General features: G+C 41.4%; 1 protein-coding gene across 5 annotated transcripts in view; it reads right to left on the minus strand.

Moving 5' to 3' along the window:
- The window catches only part of LOC311020095 (alpha-2-macroglobulin-like protein 1), a 55,853-nt gene that overhangs the window by 34,404 nt on the left and 2,910 nt on the right, over positions 1-18,539 (minus strand). For all 5 annotated transcript variants that reach the window (XR_014597870.1, XM_084019930.1, XM_084019928.1 and 2 more), the window contains exons 2-10: positions 13,584-13,764; positions 11,998-12,154; positions 7,804-7,856; positions 6,144-6,164; positions 5,330-5,498; positions 5,132-5,216; positions 4,430-4,544; positions 3,384-3,498; positions 32-141 (exon numbers count right to left, since the gene is read on the minus strand). Coding sequence is in view for 4 of the 5 variants with exons in the window: in XM_084019930.1 (XP_083876056.1) it covers positions 32-141; positions 3,384-3,498; positions 4,430-4,544; positions 5,132-5,216; positions 5,330-5,498; positions 6,144-6,164; positions 7,804-7,856; positions 11,998-12,154; positions 13,584-13,764 (1,006 nt within the window). In the remaining variant the exon portion in view is untranslated. The remainder of the gene's footprint in view (positions 1-31; positions 142-3,383; positions 3,499-4,429; positions 4,545-5,131; positions 5,217-5,329; positions 5,499-6,143; positions 6,165-7,803; positions 7,857-11,997; positions 12,155-13,583; positions 13,765-18,539) is intronic.

Raw genomic sequence — 18,539 nt, forward strand, 5'->3', positions numbered from 1 at the left:
AGCTCCCTGTGGTATTTAATGAGACTCTTACCTTTCCCTCCAATGAGATACCAGGCTTGTATGCTGCAGGTACATCCTCAAAGGTGACCGTTCTGATGTGACTGCTGAAGCTGGTTTGCCCACTGCCTTTTAGAATGACCCCTAGACGGTAGGAAACATACAGGTCACACAGATCATTGGGAACTAGTGCTGACTACTACTGACAATCACCAGTGTCCTCTGTCAACCTACCAGTGTCTACACTCAACCTACCAGTGTCTCCAGTGTCTTTACTCAACCAATCAGTGTCTTCAGTCAACCTACCAGTATCTTTAGTCAACCTACCAGTGTCTTTAGTCAACCTACCAATGTCTCCAGTGTCTTCAGTCAACCTACCAGTGTCTCCAGTGTCTTCAGTCAACCTACCAGTGTTTTAGTTAACCTACCAGTGTCTTCAGTCAACATACCAGTGTCTCCAGTGTCTTTACTCAACCAATCAGTGTCTTCAGTCAACCTACCAGTGTTTTTAGTTCACCTACCAGTCTTTAGTCAACCTACCAGTGTCTCCAGTGTCTTCAGTCAACCTACCAGTGTCTTCAGTCAACCTACCAGTGTTTTTAGTTCACCTACCAGAGTCTTTAGTCAACCTACCAGTGTCTCCAGTGTCTTCAGTCAACCTACCAGTGTCTTTAGTCAACCTACCAGTGTCTCCAGTGTCTTCAGTCAACCTACCAGTGTCTTTAGTCAACCTACCAGTGTCTCCAGTGTCTTCACTCAACCTACCAGTGTCTTCAACCTACCAGCGTCTCCACTCAACCTACCAGTGTCTTCAACCTACCAGTGTCTTCACTCAACCTACCAGTGTCTCCAGTGTCTTTAGTCAACCTACCAGTGTCTTCAGTCAACCTACCAGTGTCTCCAGTGTCTTTAGTTAACCTACCAGTGTCTCCAGTGTCTCCAGTCAACCTACCAGTGTCTTCAGTCAACCTACCAGTATCTTTAGTCAACCTACCAGTGTCTTCAGTCAACCTACCAATGTCTCCAGTGTCTTCAGTCAACCTACCAGTGTATCCTGTGTCTTTAGTCAACCATTGTCTTTAGTCAACTTACTAGTGTCTTCAGTCAACCTACCAGTGTCTTCAGTCAACCTACCAGTGTCTCCTGTGTCTTTAGTCAACCTACCAATGTCTTCAGTCAACCTACCAGTGTCTCCAGTGTCTTCAGTCAACCTACCAGTGTCTCCAGTGTCTTCAGTCAACCTACCAGTGTCTTTAGTCAACCTACCAGTGTCTCCTGTGTCTTTAGTCAACCTACCAGTGTCTTCAGTCAACCTACCAGTGTCTTTAGTCAACCTACCAGTGTCTCCAGTGTCTTCACTCAACCTACCAGTGTCTTCACTCAACCTACCAGTGTCTCCAGTGTCTTCAGTCAACCTACCAGTGTCTTTAGTCAAGCTACCAGTGTCTCCAGTGTCTTCACTCAACCTACCAGTGTCTTCAACCTACCAGCGTCTCCACTCAACCTACCAGTGTCTCCAGTGTCTTTAGTCAACCTACCAGTGTCTTCAGTCAACCTACCAGTGTCTCCAGTGTCTTTAGTCAACCTACCAGTGTCTACAGTCAAACTACCAGTGTCTTTAGTCAACCTACCAGTGTCTCCAGTGTCTTCAGTCAACCTATCAGTATCTTTAGTCAACCTACCAGTGTCTTCAGTCAACCTATCAGTGTCTCCAGTGTCTTTAGTCAACCAACCAATGTCTTTAGTCAAACTACCAATGTCTCCAGTGTCTTCAGTCAACCTACCAGTGTCTCCAGTGTCTTCAGTCAACCTACCAGTATCTTTAGTCAACCTACCAGTGTCTTCAGTCAACCTACCAATGTCTCCAGTGTCTTCAGTCAACCTACCAGTGTATCATGTGTCTTTAGTCAACCATTGTCTTTAGTCAACTTACTAGTGTCTTCAGTCAACCTACCAATGTCTTCAGTCAACCTACCAGTGTCTCCAGTGTCTTCAGTCAACCTACCAGTGTCTTTAGTTAACCTACCAGTGTCTCCAGTGTCTTCAGTCAGCCTACCAGTGTCTTTAGTCAACCTACCAGTGTTTCCTGTGTCTTTAGTTAACCTACCAGTGTCTCCAGTCAACCTACCAATGTCTCCAGTGTCTTTAGTCAACCTACCAATATCTCCAGTGTCTACCAGTGTCTTCAGTCAACCTACTTGTGTCTTCAGTCAACCTACCTGTGTCTTCAGTCAACCTACCAGTATCTTTAGTCGACCTACCAGTGTCTCCAGTGTCTTTAGTCAACCTACTTGTGTCTTCAGTCAACCTACCTGTGTCTTCAGTAAACCTACCACTGTCCTTAGTCAACCTACGAGTTTCTCCAGTGCCTTCAGTCAACCAACCAGTGTCTTCAGTAAACCTACCACTGTCTTTAGGCAACCTACCAGTTTCTCCAGTGCCTTCAGTCAACCAACCAGTGTCTTCAGTCAACTTACCAGTATCTTTAGTCAACCTACCAGTTTATCCAGTGTCTTCAGTCTAGAGCTGTGCGATATTACGATATATATCGTAGTACGATATAAAAATGTCTACCGTAGGATATAACCCTCTGTCGTTTATATCATAATTTTAACGTGTAGTCTACTTGTTTAGCACTGTTGCTACACGCATTTCCACTGCATGCGTCTCCGCTGCGTTGCGTCTCCGCTGCGTTGCGTCTCCGCCACACCAGCGGAGCAGATACGTTTCACTTTAGTCTATGGGTCAATCCCCACCAGGTCCGCTGCGCTGCGTGTCCGCTGCGTCTCAGCTCCGGCAGTCCGCAGCTCTCCGCAACAAATACGGACTTCTATTTCTGGCGGATGCCGGACCACGGCGCAGCAATTCAGCACAGGGCAAATATAGCGAACAGGAAGTTCGGTACATACTCAACAATAAAACTTTTCAAAATAAAACACTTGTGTTAATAAAACCACTTGACTACGTCAAAAAAAGTCTTGTACTCCTTCCTTGGGAACACTGACCTTTGTATCGCTTGGTTGCTGTGCAAAAAGTCACGAATAAAAGGAAAGAAGAAAGTGCCATTCATTTGCCTTTCATTCACATGGTTATCAAAAATAGTGCTGAGATGTGATTGATTTATTTATATATATATAAATATATATAATTCTAAGAAAAAATACTATATCAGGATATATATCGTTATCGGGATATAAAATTAGCTATATCGGGATATAAAATTTTGTCCATATCGCACAGCACTACTTCAGTCAACCTACCAGTGTCTTCAGTCAGCCTACCAGTGTCTTTAGTCAACCTACCAGTATCTCTAGTCAACCTGACAGTGTTATTAGTTAACCTACCAGGGTCTTTAGTCAACCTACCAGTGTCTTTAGTCAACCTACCTGTACCGTACTCCTCCATTTCAGCATTCACCTCAAAGCCATCGTTGTATTTGTTCTTGTTGAGGGAAAACTCTGTCAAGTTGACAGTTTGGGTGGCACAACCACCTTTATCCGTCTAGAAGACAAGAACATGAGTCAATTTCAAACAAAAAAAAAAAACGATTAGAGCATGGCAAAGGTAGGGTTCCCTATGGTTTGTGAAATGGCTGAAGGGAAAAATCGCGATTCAAAAACAGTTCTAGACTCCGCAGATTTGTTTTGCTTAAGTACAATCCAGTTGCCTGCAACAGAAATGGACATAGGAAATTGAAAGTCCTCAACCATTCACGCGATCGCCCTAATTTAAACGGCTTTCCATTGATATACATGACAGTACAGTAATCACAGGGCTTTCCGAAGGGGGAAGGGGGGAAGGGCAGAAGTGCGTGCAGCTGGAGTGAAGGAGAGCGGCAACGGCAAAGTGGAGCGCTGTTTTGGGGGACTTTTAGTGGAATTTTCACAGAGGTTTCTGTGTAAAAAAGTGTTGTATACAATATAGTGTTTATTGTGCTAGTAATGTTTTTGAGGGATCAATAAATGTTTTCTGCTGTGTTTTCCCGTGTTTATGCCGTGTTTACTCATTTATGATTAATTTTTACTCTTTATTAAACCAAATTACTTTTAGTTTAGTTATCTTACAGATGTATTACTGCACTTATTTAGGAACTCATTTATTTAAATCCCTGCTTTCTACACCCGGGCTAAATATTATTTATTGTATTTCATTTTACAAATCTTTTCAGGGAGGGCCTACAAGAGACATTTTTTTCCAATTTGAGTTAAAAAAAAAATCTTTGCACAATAATGACCGCCAAGTGGTGCTGGGTTTTTTTTATTCTTCAACAACTGATTTCTTCACATAAGCCTAGACTACTTGGTAATTTCATTGATTTTTATTGTGTTAATAAAGAAAATACATATTTAAATTTTGCCTTTTAGTTTGTTTAGAGAAAAACATGTTTTAAATCGCCCAGCCGTAGTCACAGTTTTGGATCTGGAGCACTCACTGTCAGTTCATATGTCTTGCAGAGGTCATTTTCTGGGACACTCCAGTAAAACCGGTGGGCATGTCTGCAAAACACTGCCTTGACTGAACCAACAACAGGTTTGCCATAGGTGTATCTGCAGGGAAGAGAACAAGGACACAGAGATGCTTTTTAGAAATGTATCCTGTTCTTAAGAGTTTTGTATTTAAGGTTAGTTTCATCCCATAGACAGCAGGTGCAGAGTTCATTAAGAAAGTAACAGCACTATAACCATCATTAGAGTAAAATTGAAATTACAAGTTATGATATGCTAAGAAATCAATACCCATAAAAGTGACCGCTAAAGCTAGCAAGAACCCCTCTTTTTTATAAAGCTAGTTACATGTAGCAGGCTGTGCATGATTTTCTGTGCATGTTAGCATGCCCCACTGGCAAGCTCCTGGCCGACGACTGTTACAGCTCATAATAGATGGCATCGCCGCGGAAATGGAGTTAGCTCTATCAGGATTGTTGCAGTTGTTTGCTCTATTGGTACGTTAGCGTCTAGCCGCCTCATTCAGGAAATGGATAGCCTATGTTCTTAATTTACGTTTAGCAAAAAACATGCACAAGATCAGCAGTATCATTCTGCTTCACATTTCCTTATCCGAAAAGTGAGGATAATTCTAGTTTGATTTCAATTCTATCCTAAACTTCATTAGCCCGTTTAAGTGGGAAACTCACTTTCCACAAATCTTTAGCATTGCCTCTCGATCAAGGATGGAAATCACACTGGGCAGATGAACCTTGACTTCATATTTTGGCAAAACTAAAAGTAAAGGATACAGAATAAAAAATCTTAATTCTGAAAATTTACACAGATCAAACATTATTATTTGCGTAAATGTGAGTCGTTCTGTTAGGCATGTAACCGCTGCAGACCGTATTCCTTGATGTCAAAGTTGTGGAATATTTGCTCTCCTTTGTCCGTCCAGGCGGTGATCCCGTAGCTTCCTTGTTCTGCCTCAGGAATCATCGGGTGGGAAAGATCCAGGATGCCACTAACCACCGTCTTATCCAACCACTGGGCTATGCGATTTGAATTGGGATCCTACAGAAGACAATATATATGAAGCTCTATCGATCAATAGATAATTCCTCTATTTTATGTTTTAGTGAATTCTTTATCATTAGATTGTTGTTTTTAAACTCAACCAAAATCTTTAGAAACACAGTGAAAATATTTTCCCCAGGTTATCCGATCTGTGTAATCCTGCCTGATTGGCTCTGCCATCTCCTGACTAGCTAAGTGAATCCCTGTCCTGTAAAGGAGTCATTACTTTACATCCAATACAAAGCCTGAATGATTTGATCAGACCTGCCTCTAAATAATACGCCCTCTGCATCATCGGTTTGCCTCAAAATCACATAAAATATGTAAGATCTTGCTGAACAAAATATGTAAGTATCATAAACATTTGCCACAGAGATTATTTTCTGCAAAAAGTCAATGCAAAACTCCCATTAGCTTTTGGTTGAGGGATCAAGTACAAGGAAGAAGCTAACTTCCTGTGTTGGCCGACAAAAGTACTTCACTCAATTACATTTTATTTGTAGTGTCATATCACAACAACAATTACCCATTCCTGCAGCACTATATACATTACAGAAGCAAAACGTGAGCTTTCTAGACTGATTTTAAACAGCTGTTGGGTGCAGCAGATTCACTCATACAAGAACTTTTAGTCACTCTTACCGTGAGCTCCACCACTTTGTACTGAAAAGGGAAAAAATGAATGATATAAAAGTTGATCAACAGCACATAGAATTTGCACTTTTGCCTATATGCAATTACAATACATAAATAATCATAATCTTGTATATTTTTCCATAAATAAATGAATGAGGGCCGGTTGATGGAAATTATCTAAAATGAGGGGCCAGAAAAATATGGCTTGAAAATGATGAGCATCACATTAATAGCTACAGATACTGTAACCCCCCCCCCCCCTGCTTTGCACTCACACTTCTCCACCCAAACGGGCCTCGACCCAATTGCCTGTTGTACATACGTCATGACGTCGTAATACAACACACACATGGCTTGATGTTGTTTTCAAGGAGCGCCGTCTCAAGTCATCACAATAGAGAACAACACAGAGAACAGGACTGAAACTTTAGTCCATCTGCAAATACACAATACTGCCAAAAGTATTGGCTCACCTGCCTTGACTCTCATATGAATTTAAGTGACATCCCATTCTCAATCCATAGGGTTTAATATGACGTCGGTCCACCCTTTGCAGCTATAACAGCTTCAACTCTTCTGGAAGGCTTTCTACAAGGTTTAGTGGCTGCTGTCTGCAGCTTCTCCCTCAACATGGACACTTTTCAAAAATGCCTGTCCCCATTTGTCATATAAACAAAAAAAATTGGAAAACTAGGGTTTCGAAATACTGTAACTGAAGTTACCCTTCATGATTTTCTGTTTCACCTTGAATATTACTGTAGTTTTTCCATTTGTTTAATCATCACTTGACTGAAAACAGAGACTGAAAATGACATATATTAAGCCAACAAAAATGTGTATTGCAAAGTCACATGTGTAAAGGTTTGTTCATCTCATTGTGCCAAATTAACCGAAGTAACAACAACCGTTTCCCATATGAAACCGGCCACTTTCTTGCAACTAGTGATGGGATTATATATATATATATATATATATATATATATATATATATATATATATATATATATATATATATATATAAAATGGGATAATCCTAACGGCTTGAAAAAGTCTAGCCGTCATGGTAGACATGGGAAAAATAGAGCTTCTTTTAGAAAATACAGGATACAAAAATAATATATTTATATATATATATATATATATATATATATATATATATATATATATATATATATATATATATATATATATATATATATATATGAGATAGTATTGTGAATCCAAATTATTTCAGTAGGATAAATGTGACATGAAATTTTCATTTCGTCCCACGTCTACTCGTAACCTCCCCCCATCTTATTATCCATTTGAATTAATTTCACGTCCGCTGCTTCGTGTTTCCAGCCTGTCGACACCAACGGAAAAGGCCTTGAGCCCATATTGACTCAGATGTTTGGGTCAGATGCAGTGTGTTCCAAATGAACTCTGACAGCATGTTTATCACACTCGTCCACACAGAGCTTCACGCCCACGCTGTCTTCAAAATCAACAAACAGCCCTCCTTTCACCTCCCACTCTCCTGAACCAAAATAGACCTCGCTCTTCACATTCACTGACTGCTTGCTAGAAATCACAGCAGACTGCAAAGTTTACTGCTTGGAATTATTACACACATCCGACAATGTCACACACGTGAAGGGCAAAACAATGGATAAACAGAACTTACCACTCGATTGACAGGAATGAAATTGGCATCCATAGAGACGATTCTGAACTGGACTAAAGAAAAGAAGGAAAAATAAAAACAGAAATTTACAGAAATGTATTCTCTAAATATGACAAATAGCAACACATAATTATGTTCTTACAGACCTGTATGCAAAGTTTCTAGTGAAAATAATTTGAAACATAAAGAACTGTCCAAAGTTTTCATCTGCAGCAGTTAAACCAAAGAAGAGGAACAAGACTTTCAAGGGGCCCTTAGTATTGCCTTTCTACAAAGTTGGGGGACAGATTTAAAAGAGAGAGAGAGAGAGAGAGAGAGAGAGAGAGAGAGAGAGAGAGAGAGAGAGAGAGAGAGAGAGAGAGAGAGAGAGAGAGAGAGAGCTGTGAAAATTAAGCATCAGAGGCCAAGACCCTATAAGTAGCATGGGTCCAGGCTCCAAAAAGACTGGATACTGCATTCCCTATAATACTACTCAATAGCATGTTTGGCTGGTAAATGTTCAGCCAAATGAGCCAAACAAATTAAGGTTGGGCCATATGAAATTTATTCAATTAATCCCAATGATCCGGGCCAAAATAATTGCGATTCACTATTATCCTGATAATCATCAAATGTGCTTAAAAGTCTTAAAGGACCATCCCAGCATTACATGTCTTTAATCAGCCACAACAGCTAGCTAGCTCACCAAGTTGTATGATTTTTTAGATTGTTTGTTTGTTTATGTTTTGTCCAGATTTAATAAACATTCCAGAATGTTCCTGAAAATGTTTGTCCAGGTTCGTTAAAACTCACCTCGACATTAAAATCCTCCTTCTAGTTCAAATTCAGTGAGAAATTCAGTTCTAGTAAGGAACTATTTTTCCAGGTGTAATCACATTCAGCCTAACAGCTGTGGTAGCTCTGTTGGGATTGACAGCTCAGAGGGCGGAACCAAGGTATGAAGGAGGGCAACAATTGGCTAGAAGTCACACCTCAGACTCAACAGTCTCCATTAATGAATGATGTCCAACTTCTCCCAGTATGTCTTCCTCATATTCATACTGGGAAGTTGCAACATCCAATCAGAGCCTGAGAACTGTTGGCCAATGGGATGCAGCCGAGGGGACATGTGTTTCTTGTGCAGGAAGTAAAAAGAGAGTGAGCTTGTTATTGAGGTCGGTGTACGCCAGAATGAGACTCACTTGAACGTGATATTAGCGACAAGCTCCACCCGGGCCACATTTTTACATCGTTTCAACAGGAACGTCAGTGAACGGAGGTTAAAACAGGGAGGCGGTGCTCTACTAAAGTAAACACAGATACGGTGGCCCAATCCCAGTGTCCCCCCTCACAGACTCATGGACTCGGCATCAATGCCGACTTTGTCTGAGGGAATTACCCACAGTTCATAGCATTGTGACGTGAAACACGGGGTTACCAGGGGAAGCCCGGAAGAGTAAAAAAAAAAAAGACGGCACATTATTGGAATATTACATTTACACAGAAACATTAAATCAAGATTTAATATGGAACATAAAACACTTGAAATCACAGGAATGTCATCATAGGCTACTGGTTTATTTTTATTATTATTATTCCAGCAAGCAGGCTCAACCAACTCTGAACCTAACCCTGAACTTTTGGGGTTTTCGGTTCCAGAACAGCAGTTCTGAGTTAGTTCAATTAACTGTGAGGATGTAAACTCTGAGTATGTAAACTCTGAGTTACACGCATGCCTGCCGACTCTACAAAGCCATCATCAATGGAGCTCCGATACTACGATTCACCATGGTAACTGGGAGAGTGTTATTAGATATTACTGAGTGTTTATGGAGAAAACGAGCTCATCCTTAGAAAGCCGACCAACATAACTGCATCAAAGTAGACAGTTGTCGTGGAAGACATCTATGGCCCGACTTAATGTGTATAACTGAATGAAACAGTCGATTGATCTAAAGGTAATAAGTCTTTATTTTCAGGCTTGCCTATTTTCAATTCCCCAGGCACAAAAAGAAAGTGGCTTCAGCTGACAATTAAGCATAAGAATATTGCACAAATACGTAGACTAAGGCACATGATTTTAATCATATTTCACATATTAAACAGTAAATATAAGCATCTATTTCAACAAAGAAATGTCCTTAAACATTTCAGAAAACTCCCGTTTGCAAAAAAATCTAAAGAGCTCTGCAAAGAATCTGGATTATGTGCGCAATATGAAATGTTGAAAATGTTGGAGAATATTGTTTAGATATGTGATCGGTAGAAAAACGGTAATTTCCTTCTAAGTAATCAAAATCCTCTCCTGACGTGAAGCTGCTAGAATCACTTTTATTTCCATATCGATTAGGTTGACGAGGAAAGGACGGCACATGTTTTCAGAGTTGGTTCAGATTCCAGAAAAGGGCGGAGACATGTAGGAGAAACTCAGGGTTTGTTGAAGCAAACCTGCTAGTGAGCAGGTTAGGTTCACAGAGTCAGTTACCATGGTAACTGACCTAAAGGTTGAGTTACCTCTCTTTCTGGAACGGAAAACTCAGATAGAGTTCTGCACTTCCCAGAGTGCAACATGATGGTGTCCTTCATGAGGCGTTGCCCCCTCTGAGGAGAACATTTCCATGGCATAGTATTATTAATAATAATAGTATAATTATAGGTCATTAGGGTTATTTTCCATTCACCGTCGGGTGTTTACCATTAGGGATGAGACGATACAGGATACATAATATTAATCATGGTGAATTTCCCTTATTGGGATATTATGGATAACGTCATGAGTGACTTGAAAAAGCTGCGTGCAGGGAGACCTTATGATTCATGATCATCTTATTTACAGACATTTTGATTGTTTTTAATCAGGATGTTCAATAAAAAAAATTAAAAAAAGTTTGATCACAGTAAAATGTTTGTATCCCTCTTCTCAGGGTTTCAGCAAAACCTGCTTTCTTGATCACACCCCTGGTTTATTATTATTATTATTATTATTATTATTATTATTTATTTTAATTTAGCTTATTGAAGCTGTTTTAACTAAAACAACTAAATACATTATTTGACAGGTGCGTCTGGTCTGGAATGATAAGAGTCATTCAGATCACGCTGTAAACAATGTGGGAAAAAAACCCAAAACATTTATATAATATATTTGGTGTCTCATTTGTATTTACCATGTCAAGCCCTCACAGCCGCTCACACCCAACCATCTACCTCGGTCCCTGAGGGTTCAGGGTTTAGACCTTAGGGGGACGCTGGGATTGGACCTCTGATGGAGAGCAGTCACAACTACACTGGTGTGGCCCTTTAACATGACACCAAGCACACAGGCATCACTTTACGTTTAGCTAAGAAACAAATACTGTTATTGTGTTACAAATGAGATAAAAAACGTTTAGTGAACATCCTGATCAAAAATAATCAAAATGTCTGTAAATAAGATGATCATGAATCATAAGGTCTCCCTGCACGCAGCTTTTTCAAGTCACCCATGACGTTATTCATAATATCCCAATAAGGGAAATTCACCATGATTAATATTATGTATCCTGTATCGTCTCATCCCTAATGGTAAACACCCGACGGTGAATGGAAAATAACCCTGATGACCTATAATTATACTATTATTATTATTAATACTATGCCATGGAAATGTTCTCCTCAGAGGGGGCAACGCCTCATGAAGGACACCATCATGTTGCACTCTGGGAAGTGCAGAACTCTAAAAGTCACTTCTGTGACTTTGTAAACCGATGTCTTCATATATTTTACTGCGTAATGCGGCTGCATTATTATCAAGAACTTTCTTCATTTTTGCAATCTATTTTTGTGAAGTATTCCTTTGAAATTGAGATGAAAAAAATCACTCCAAATCCACAGGATTAAAAATACATTTTTTAGAAAGTGCTGTGGGCGTTTAATTGTGATTTGATGGATGTTTTTTAATCCTCCACCAAGAACTCTTGAGGAACTACCATTCCTCTGTGTGCTGAATATAGACAGAATTCCTAAAGTTGTCAAGAAGTTGCTCAGCATTATGCAGATATTGTAATGTAGTCCAAAATAGTGCAATTGCAGCTGAATTGGTAAGCACTGCAGCGGGATAATGCGGGCTGTTTGAAGCCTACGCAGCAGCCGAGCAGCAGCAGTTCTACTACAGCTAGAGAAGACAGGGAGACACTTTAAAATGTCCTCCGGGGGGACATGGTCCATGTCACTCACCCGTCTGTCCAGGTTTGTAGATGGGTTTGTCCGTCTGGATGAGATGGATGAACGTGGGCGGCTGAATGAGGATTTTGGTCTTCTTGCTCATCGAGGAGCTCTCACCCTGAAGAGTGACATGTATGGTTGCCACAGTTCTGGTGCGCACTGTGGGGACCTGCAATACCAGAAAACATGCATCTGTCAGAGAGGATTGTGGGTCGGCATGCGACCAGTCCATGTCACCATCGTCCAGGCCAAAACAACTCACCACATTATCCTGAGAATCATCAAAATATGCTTAAAACTCTGGAAATACTGGAGTCAATTAACATTTTGTTAAGAATCAAATTATTTTTGTACGAGACACACATCCTTGGGTGAAATGTGTGGATACCATGGAAAATATCACGGCAAGACTACAGCTGGAGACTACAGCTGGAAACAGACACCTATGTGCCTTAACTTGTTAACTTGTAACCCGTTTCCTGTCAAATAGGCCATTTATGGGACTGTTTACTATTCCAGTTATTATAAAGTAAAAGTATTGATTAAATGTGCTGCTCAGAATGAGGAAATAAGAAATGACCCTTACTAAATATAACATGAAAAAAAAATAAAAAAATTTAAAATGACATAGATATTAGACCAGAAGCGACTAGGAACGGAACTAGATTCATCTGCTACTACATCTGCGCCTTGTTATTGGCTTTAGAAACTGTATGCTTGTATGAACGTGTTGAATAAAAAGTAGGTTAATATAAAAAGTGAACAAAGATCAAATAACCTTAACTGGGAATCGTAAGGTCTCCCTGCATGAATAAAGGATCACTATTCCTGGTGTAAGGGTTCACGTATCCGTGCGTAAGGAAGGGGGAGGAGAGCAGAACCAGACCTTGTGCCCAGTTGACGAGCACTTTTCTCAATGGTACATTTTGCATGTGCGGAGGTTTGGTCGACTGCCTGGAAGCGAAGCCATCCGAGTTGTGGATGGCTTCCACTGCACAAGGCCCATTCTGAAATGTTGTCATGCTTGTGGAGCAGATGTGTCTCTCGCTAACGGTGCTGCTATTATATAACAGGAACAGGAACCGCATTCAAAATGAGTGTGAGGGGGGCGTTTTTGTAGGTGTGTTGTGAGAGGGGCTCCGGGGGGGGGGGGGGGGTCAGGGCAGGAATGCAGGTACATAGCTGCTCTTTTGCAGAAAGCAGCCTTTGTTTGGTTGCAGATGGACACATGCCAGTCTCGGCCTGCCCTGCAGCAGGGCCCGACACCGGGACTCGAGCGAAGCTAAGTGCTATTGTCACATTGCCGATTGGGGTCGACGGTCATTTCCATCAATATGGAGGCTGTGTGTTGCATAACAGCGAACAGCGGTGTGACAGAAACCAGAGTCGTTTCCAGAGAACCACTGGTGCCGACAGCCTCGGTCAAGGCGCCGGGTGGATGAATAGGTACACAATGACTCCAGTATTTGTGCCATTAGTTAAATGGAGGGCCCGGGGGAGGAGCCGGACCTGGGAAACTCAGGCATTTAAACCACGAAAAAGCTCCATACCCAAAAAGCAAATATCTGTTAACTGCGTGTACATGTGTCGGGTCACACCTGGAAGGATAAGCAGCGGTAGAGGTCCTGTTTCACATCCTCCTCCAGGATGGATGTTTTGCCAGAGTCCATTTCAAGGGTGATGGTCAGAGAGATGGGCTCCGTGGGGCCGAGGATCTGGGCACACAGGGTCTCCTGTCTCCCTCCCCTCACCTGGGAGCTCACAGTGACTGCAAAGATACTGCAGGGAGAGAAAGGACAGGACATGAGTAGCAGCAAGACGTGCTCCAGGTGTCAACTCAATATTTGTAAAAGCCACATGCAACAGAAAACAGCACATGAGCAGAGATATTCGTGTTTGGTTCCTTATCCATTGGGTCAGGACATCAGGTGGTGGCAGCAGGAGGCGGAGCCAAAAAGCTGCAGTCCACTTGAGATCGTTGACGTGTGCATGATGTTTATGATTTTAACATTTGTGACTCCCCCATGAATGATGTACATACACTTACATATTTATACACATGTTCATGATCTGTGAATGTCAATAAATTAAAATTAGAACTACTAGAATGTTTCTTCAGTACATGTCTTAAGTTTGATTCATCAACCACATGAATAGACACCATTTGATGGGAAAAATGCTATAAAAATGTAAAACACAGAATTTAGAAATATTAAAACAGAAAACACAGAACTTAGGAAAAAATAAAACGGAATCTGGAAAAAATCCAAAAGGATTTCATAGGGCCCTATTTCATATTCAGTGTTTCCCCCAGAAAATGTATTAGTTAAGGTGGTGTCTGTCCAGGTGGGGGGGTGCAGACGCACGGACGGGGGGGGGGGGGGGGGGGGGGTGTAAGGAACAGTGTTACTCGGCCCGTCGCCATCGCGTCTCCGCCTCATCGCTGCCACCACAGCCTGGGGGGGCAATAGACTACAGACTCTGATTACTACATTGAACACATATTTTTTAAAAAATAACCAAATAACAATGACATATTTCCCGACAACACTCGACCTGCATCAGCACATGTGAGCACGAGCGGATCTGTGCGAGCACTACGAGTCAGTCTGAAGAGTGCAACAGCTTATCAAAATACAGTGTCAACTTTCTGTGTTTTCAAAGTTTTCAAGCGACATCGTGGTGGTTTAACGAGGCGGAACGGCATCAGAACAACATCAAGCGCGTAAAGTACACGAAGAAGAACGTAGCGGGAGCGCGCCGCGAGGATTGTTGTGGCCGCGCGTCTTGCTTGTCTACTGTGCTGCGCGGAGGCGCTCCTAATGTAAATGATTATTGATTTATGAATGAATTGATAGGTGGCTTATTTTTGGCATATTGGTTTTTTTTTGGCCGCCAGGCCTGTACAATGGTAGGGGAAACACTGCGGCGAATATCGCTAGTATATAGATTTATTTATTTTTTCTGAAGACGTTAGTTTAGGCGGCAGCCCTTTCCTGTTAAGGGGGCCGCCTTAACAGGAAAGTGGCGGGAAACCCTGATATTTATATATGTAGCTGCTCTGAGTGAAGCCATCGCGGAGGCTCAGGTACGAGAGGAACCATCTTTCCAGAACCATCACATTTCATCAATGTCTCACACACACACACACACACACACACACACACACACACACACACACACACACACACACACACACACACACACACACACACACACACACACACACACACACACTCCAGGGATGAAGAGTATGCTGAAGTTACGACGATGAGTAAAAAGTCTGAAGTCATGGTTTGTTAAGTTTGTCCGTTAAGATACAAATAACTTTAAAAAATGCTTGTTTTGGCGTTCGGCTCACTCAGAGCTAAGCTAGGCTAACACCGTAGCGGCTACATAAACACTGAACATAACATCATAAATACGGCAGCAGCCTTGTAGTTTGTTCCACGGACAGTCTCTGGTTTTACTTCTAGTTTGTTTGGTCTCTCTATGAAACGTTAACTGTGATCCCACAGACCGCTACGCTGTGATGTGTTGAAATGCAGCTGCATTAATTATTGTATTGAAATATTTGTATATAGACTACAGTATACTGTTGTTCTCTCAGGGATGTGCTCATCGCCTGTAACAGGAGGATTTTGCGTTCATAGGAAGTATTTAATTATTTTGTTTTTTAAATCATGCATTGAAATGTACACAAAAAAATGGTTGCATTGATAATCGCTTTATAATCGAATCGTTGACCTTTGAATCATAATCAAATCGTGAGGTTCCAAAAGATTCCCACCCCTAGTTTCTACTACATTACAACGATTATGTTATATTACGATGTTATATTATTACTACGTTACATTACTACTACATTATGCTTTGATTTGATTGTTTGATTGATTTCACTCCCCAACATTTGGAAGAATAGAATCATCGGTGGCAGAACAAGTACTTTCTGATTAGAATTTGTAGTTAACTTAATGATTATTTATGAATAAACAACTTTTACTTCTAATGAAGTATTACGTTGTATTGTTAGTTTACCTAGAGTAAAATGTCTGAGTACTTCTTCATCCCACAGACTGCATATGAGAAGTGGACTACGGTTTTGAAGCCTCAAGTTTGGCATTTTATCCTTCAACACCTTACGCAGGAGGACTATGTAGAGGACTAGATAGAGGACTATAGAGGACTGGATAGAAGACTATGTAGAGGACTAGATAGAGGACTGTAGAGGACTGGATAGAGGACTATGTATGACTAGATAGAGGACTATGTAGAGGACTGGATAGAGGACTATGTATGACTAGATAGAGGACTATGTAGAGGACTGGATAGAGGACTATGTATGACTAGATAGAGGACTATGTAGAGGACTGGATAGAAGACTGTGTAGAGGACTGGATAGAGGACTGTATAGAGGACTGTGTAGAGGACTATGTAGAGGACTATGTAGAGGACTGGATAGAAGACTATGTAGAGGACTGGATAGAGGACTGTGTAGAGGACTGGATAGAAGACTATGTAGAGGACTGGATAGAGGACTAGATAGAGGACTGGATAGAAGACTATGTAGAGGACTGGATAGAGGACTAGATAGAGGACTGGATAGAAGACTATGTAGAGGACTGGATAGAGGACTAGATAGAGGACTGGATAGAAGACTAGATAGAGGACTGGATAGAAGACTATGTAGAGGACTAGATAGAAGACTATGTAGAGGACTGGATAGAAGACTATGTAGAGGACTGGATAGAGGACTATGTAGAGGACTGGATAGAAGACTATGTAGAGGACTGGATAGAGGACTAGATAGAGGACTGGATAGAAGACTATGTAGAGGACTGGATAGAAGACTATGTAGAGGACTAGATAGAAGACTATGTAGAGGACTGGATAGAAGACTATGTAGAGGACTGGATAGAGGACTATGTAGAGGACTGGATAGAAGACTATGTAGAGGACTGGATAGAGGACTAGATAGAGGACTGGATAGAAGACTATGTAGAGGACTGGATAGAGGACTAGATAGAGGACTGGATAGAAGACTAGATAGAGGACTGGATAGAAGACTATGTAGAGGACTGGATAGAAGACTATGTAGAGGACTAGATAGAGGACTATATATGACTAGATAGAGGACTATGTAGAGGACTGGATAGATGACTATAGAGGACTGGATAGAGGACTATGTATGACTAGATAGAGGACTATATATGACTAGATAGAGGACTATGTAGAGGACTGGATAGATGACTATAGAGGACTGGATAGAGGACTATGTATGACTAGATAGAGGACTATGTAGAGGACTGGATAGAGGACTATGTAGAGGACTGGATAGAAGACTATGTAGAGGACTGGATAGAGGACTATAGAGGACTGGATAGAGGACTATGTATGACTGATTGAGGACTATGTAGAGGACTGGATAGAGGACTATGTAGAGGACTGGATAGAAGACTATGTAGAGGACTGGATAGAGGACTGTGTAGAGGACTGGATAGAAGACTGTGTAGAGGACTGGATAGAGGACTGTGTAGAGGACTATGTAGAGGACTATGTAGAGGACTGGATAGAAGACTATGTAGAGGACTGGATAGAGGACTAGATAGAGGACTGGATAGAAGACTAGATAGAGGACTGGATAGAAGACTATGTAGAGGACTGGATAGAGGACTATGTAGAGGACTGGATAGAGGACTACCGGTATGTAGAGGACTGGATAGAGGACTGGATAGAAGACTATGTAGAGGACTGGATAGAGGACTATGTAGAGGACTGGATAGAGGACTACCGGTATGTAGAGGACTGGATAGAAGACTATGTAGAGGACTGGATAGAGGACTAGATAGAGGACTGGATAGAAGACTATGTAGAGGACTGGATAGAGGACTAGATAGAGGACTGGATAGAAGACTATGTAGAGGACTGGATAGAGGACTAGATAGAGGACTGGATAGAAGACTATGTAGAGGACTGGATAGAGGACTAGATAGAGGACTGGATAGAAGACTATGTAGAGGACTGGATAGAGGACTGGATAGAAGACTATGTAGAGGACTGGATAGAAGACTATGTAGAGGACTGGATAGAGGACTATGTAGAGGACTGGATAGAGGACTATGTAGAGGACTGGATAGAAGACTATGTAGAGGACTGGATAGAAGACTATGTAGAGGACTGGATAGAGGACTAGATAGAGGACTGGATAGAGGACTATGTAGAGGACTGGATAGAAGACTATGTAGAGGACTGGATAGAAGACTATGTAGAGGACTAGATAGAAGACTATGTAGAGGACTGGATAGAAGACTATGTAGAGGACTGGATAGAGGACTATGTAGAGGACTGGATAGAGGACTAGATAGAGGACTGGATAGAAGAATATGTAGAGGACTGGATAGAGGACTAGATAGAGGACTGGATAGAAGACTAGATAGAGGACTGGATAGAAGACTATGTAGAGGACTGGATAGAAGACTATGTAGAGGACTAGATAGAAGACTATGTAGAGGACTGGATAGAAGACTATGTAGAGGACTGGATAGAGGACTATG

This window comes from Eutrigla gurnardus, assembly GCF_963514095.1.
Source record: "Eutrigla gurnardus genome assembly, chromosome: 10".
Taxonomy (NCBI): Eukaryota; Metazoa; Chordata; class Actinopteri; order Perciformes; family Triglidae; genus Eutrigla; species Eutrigla gurnardus.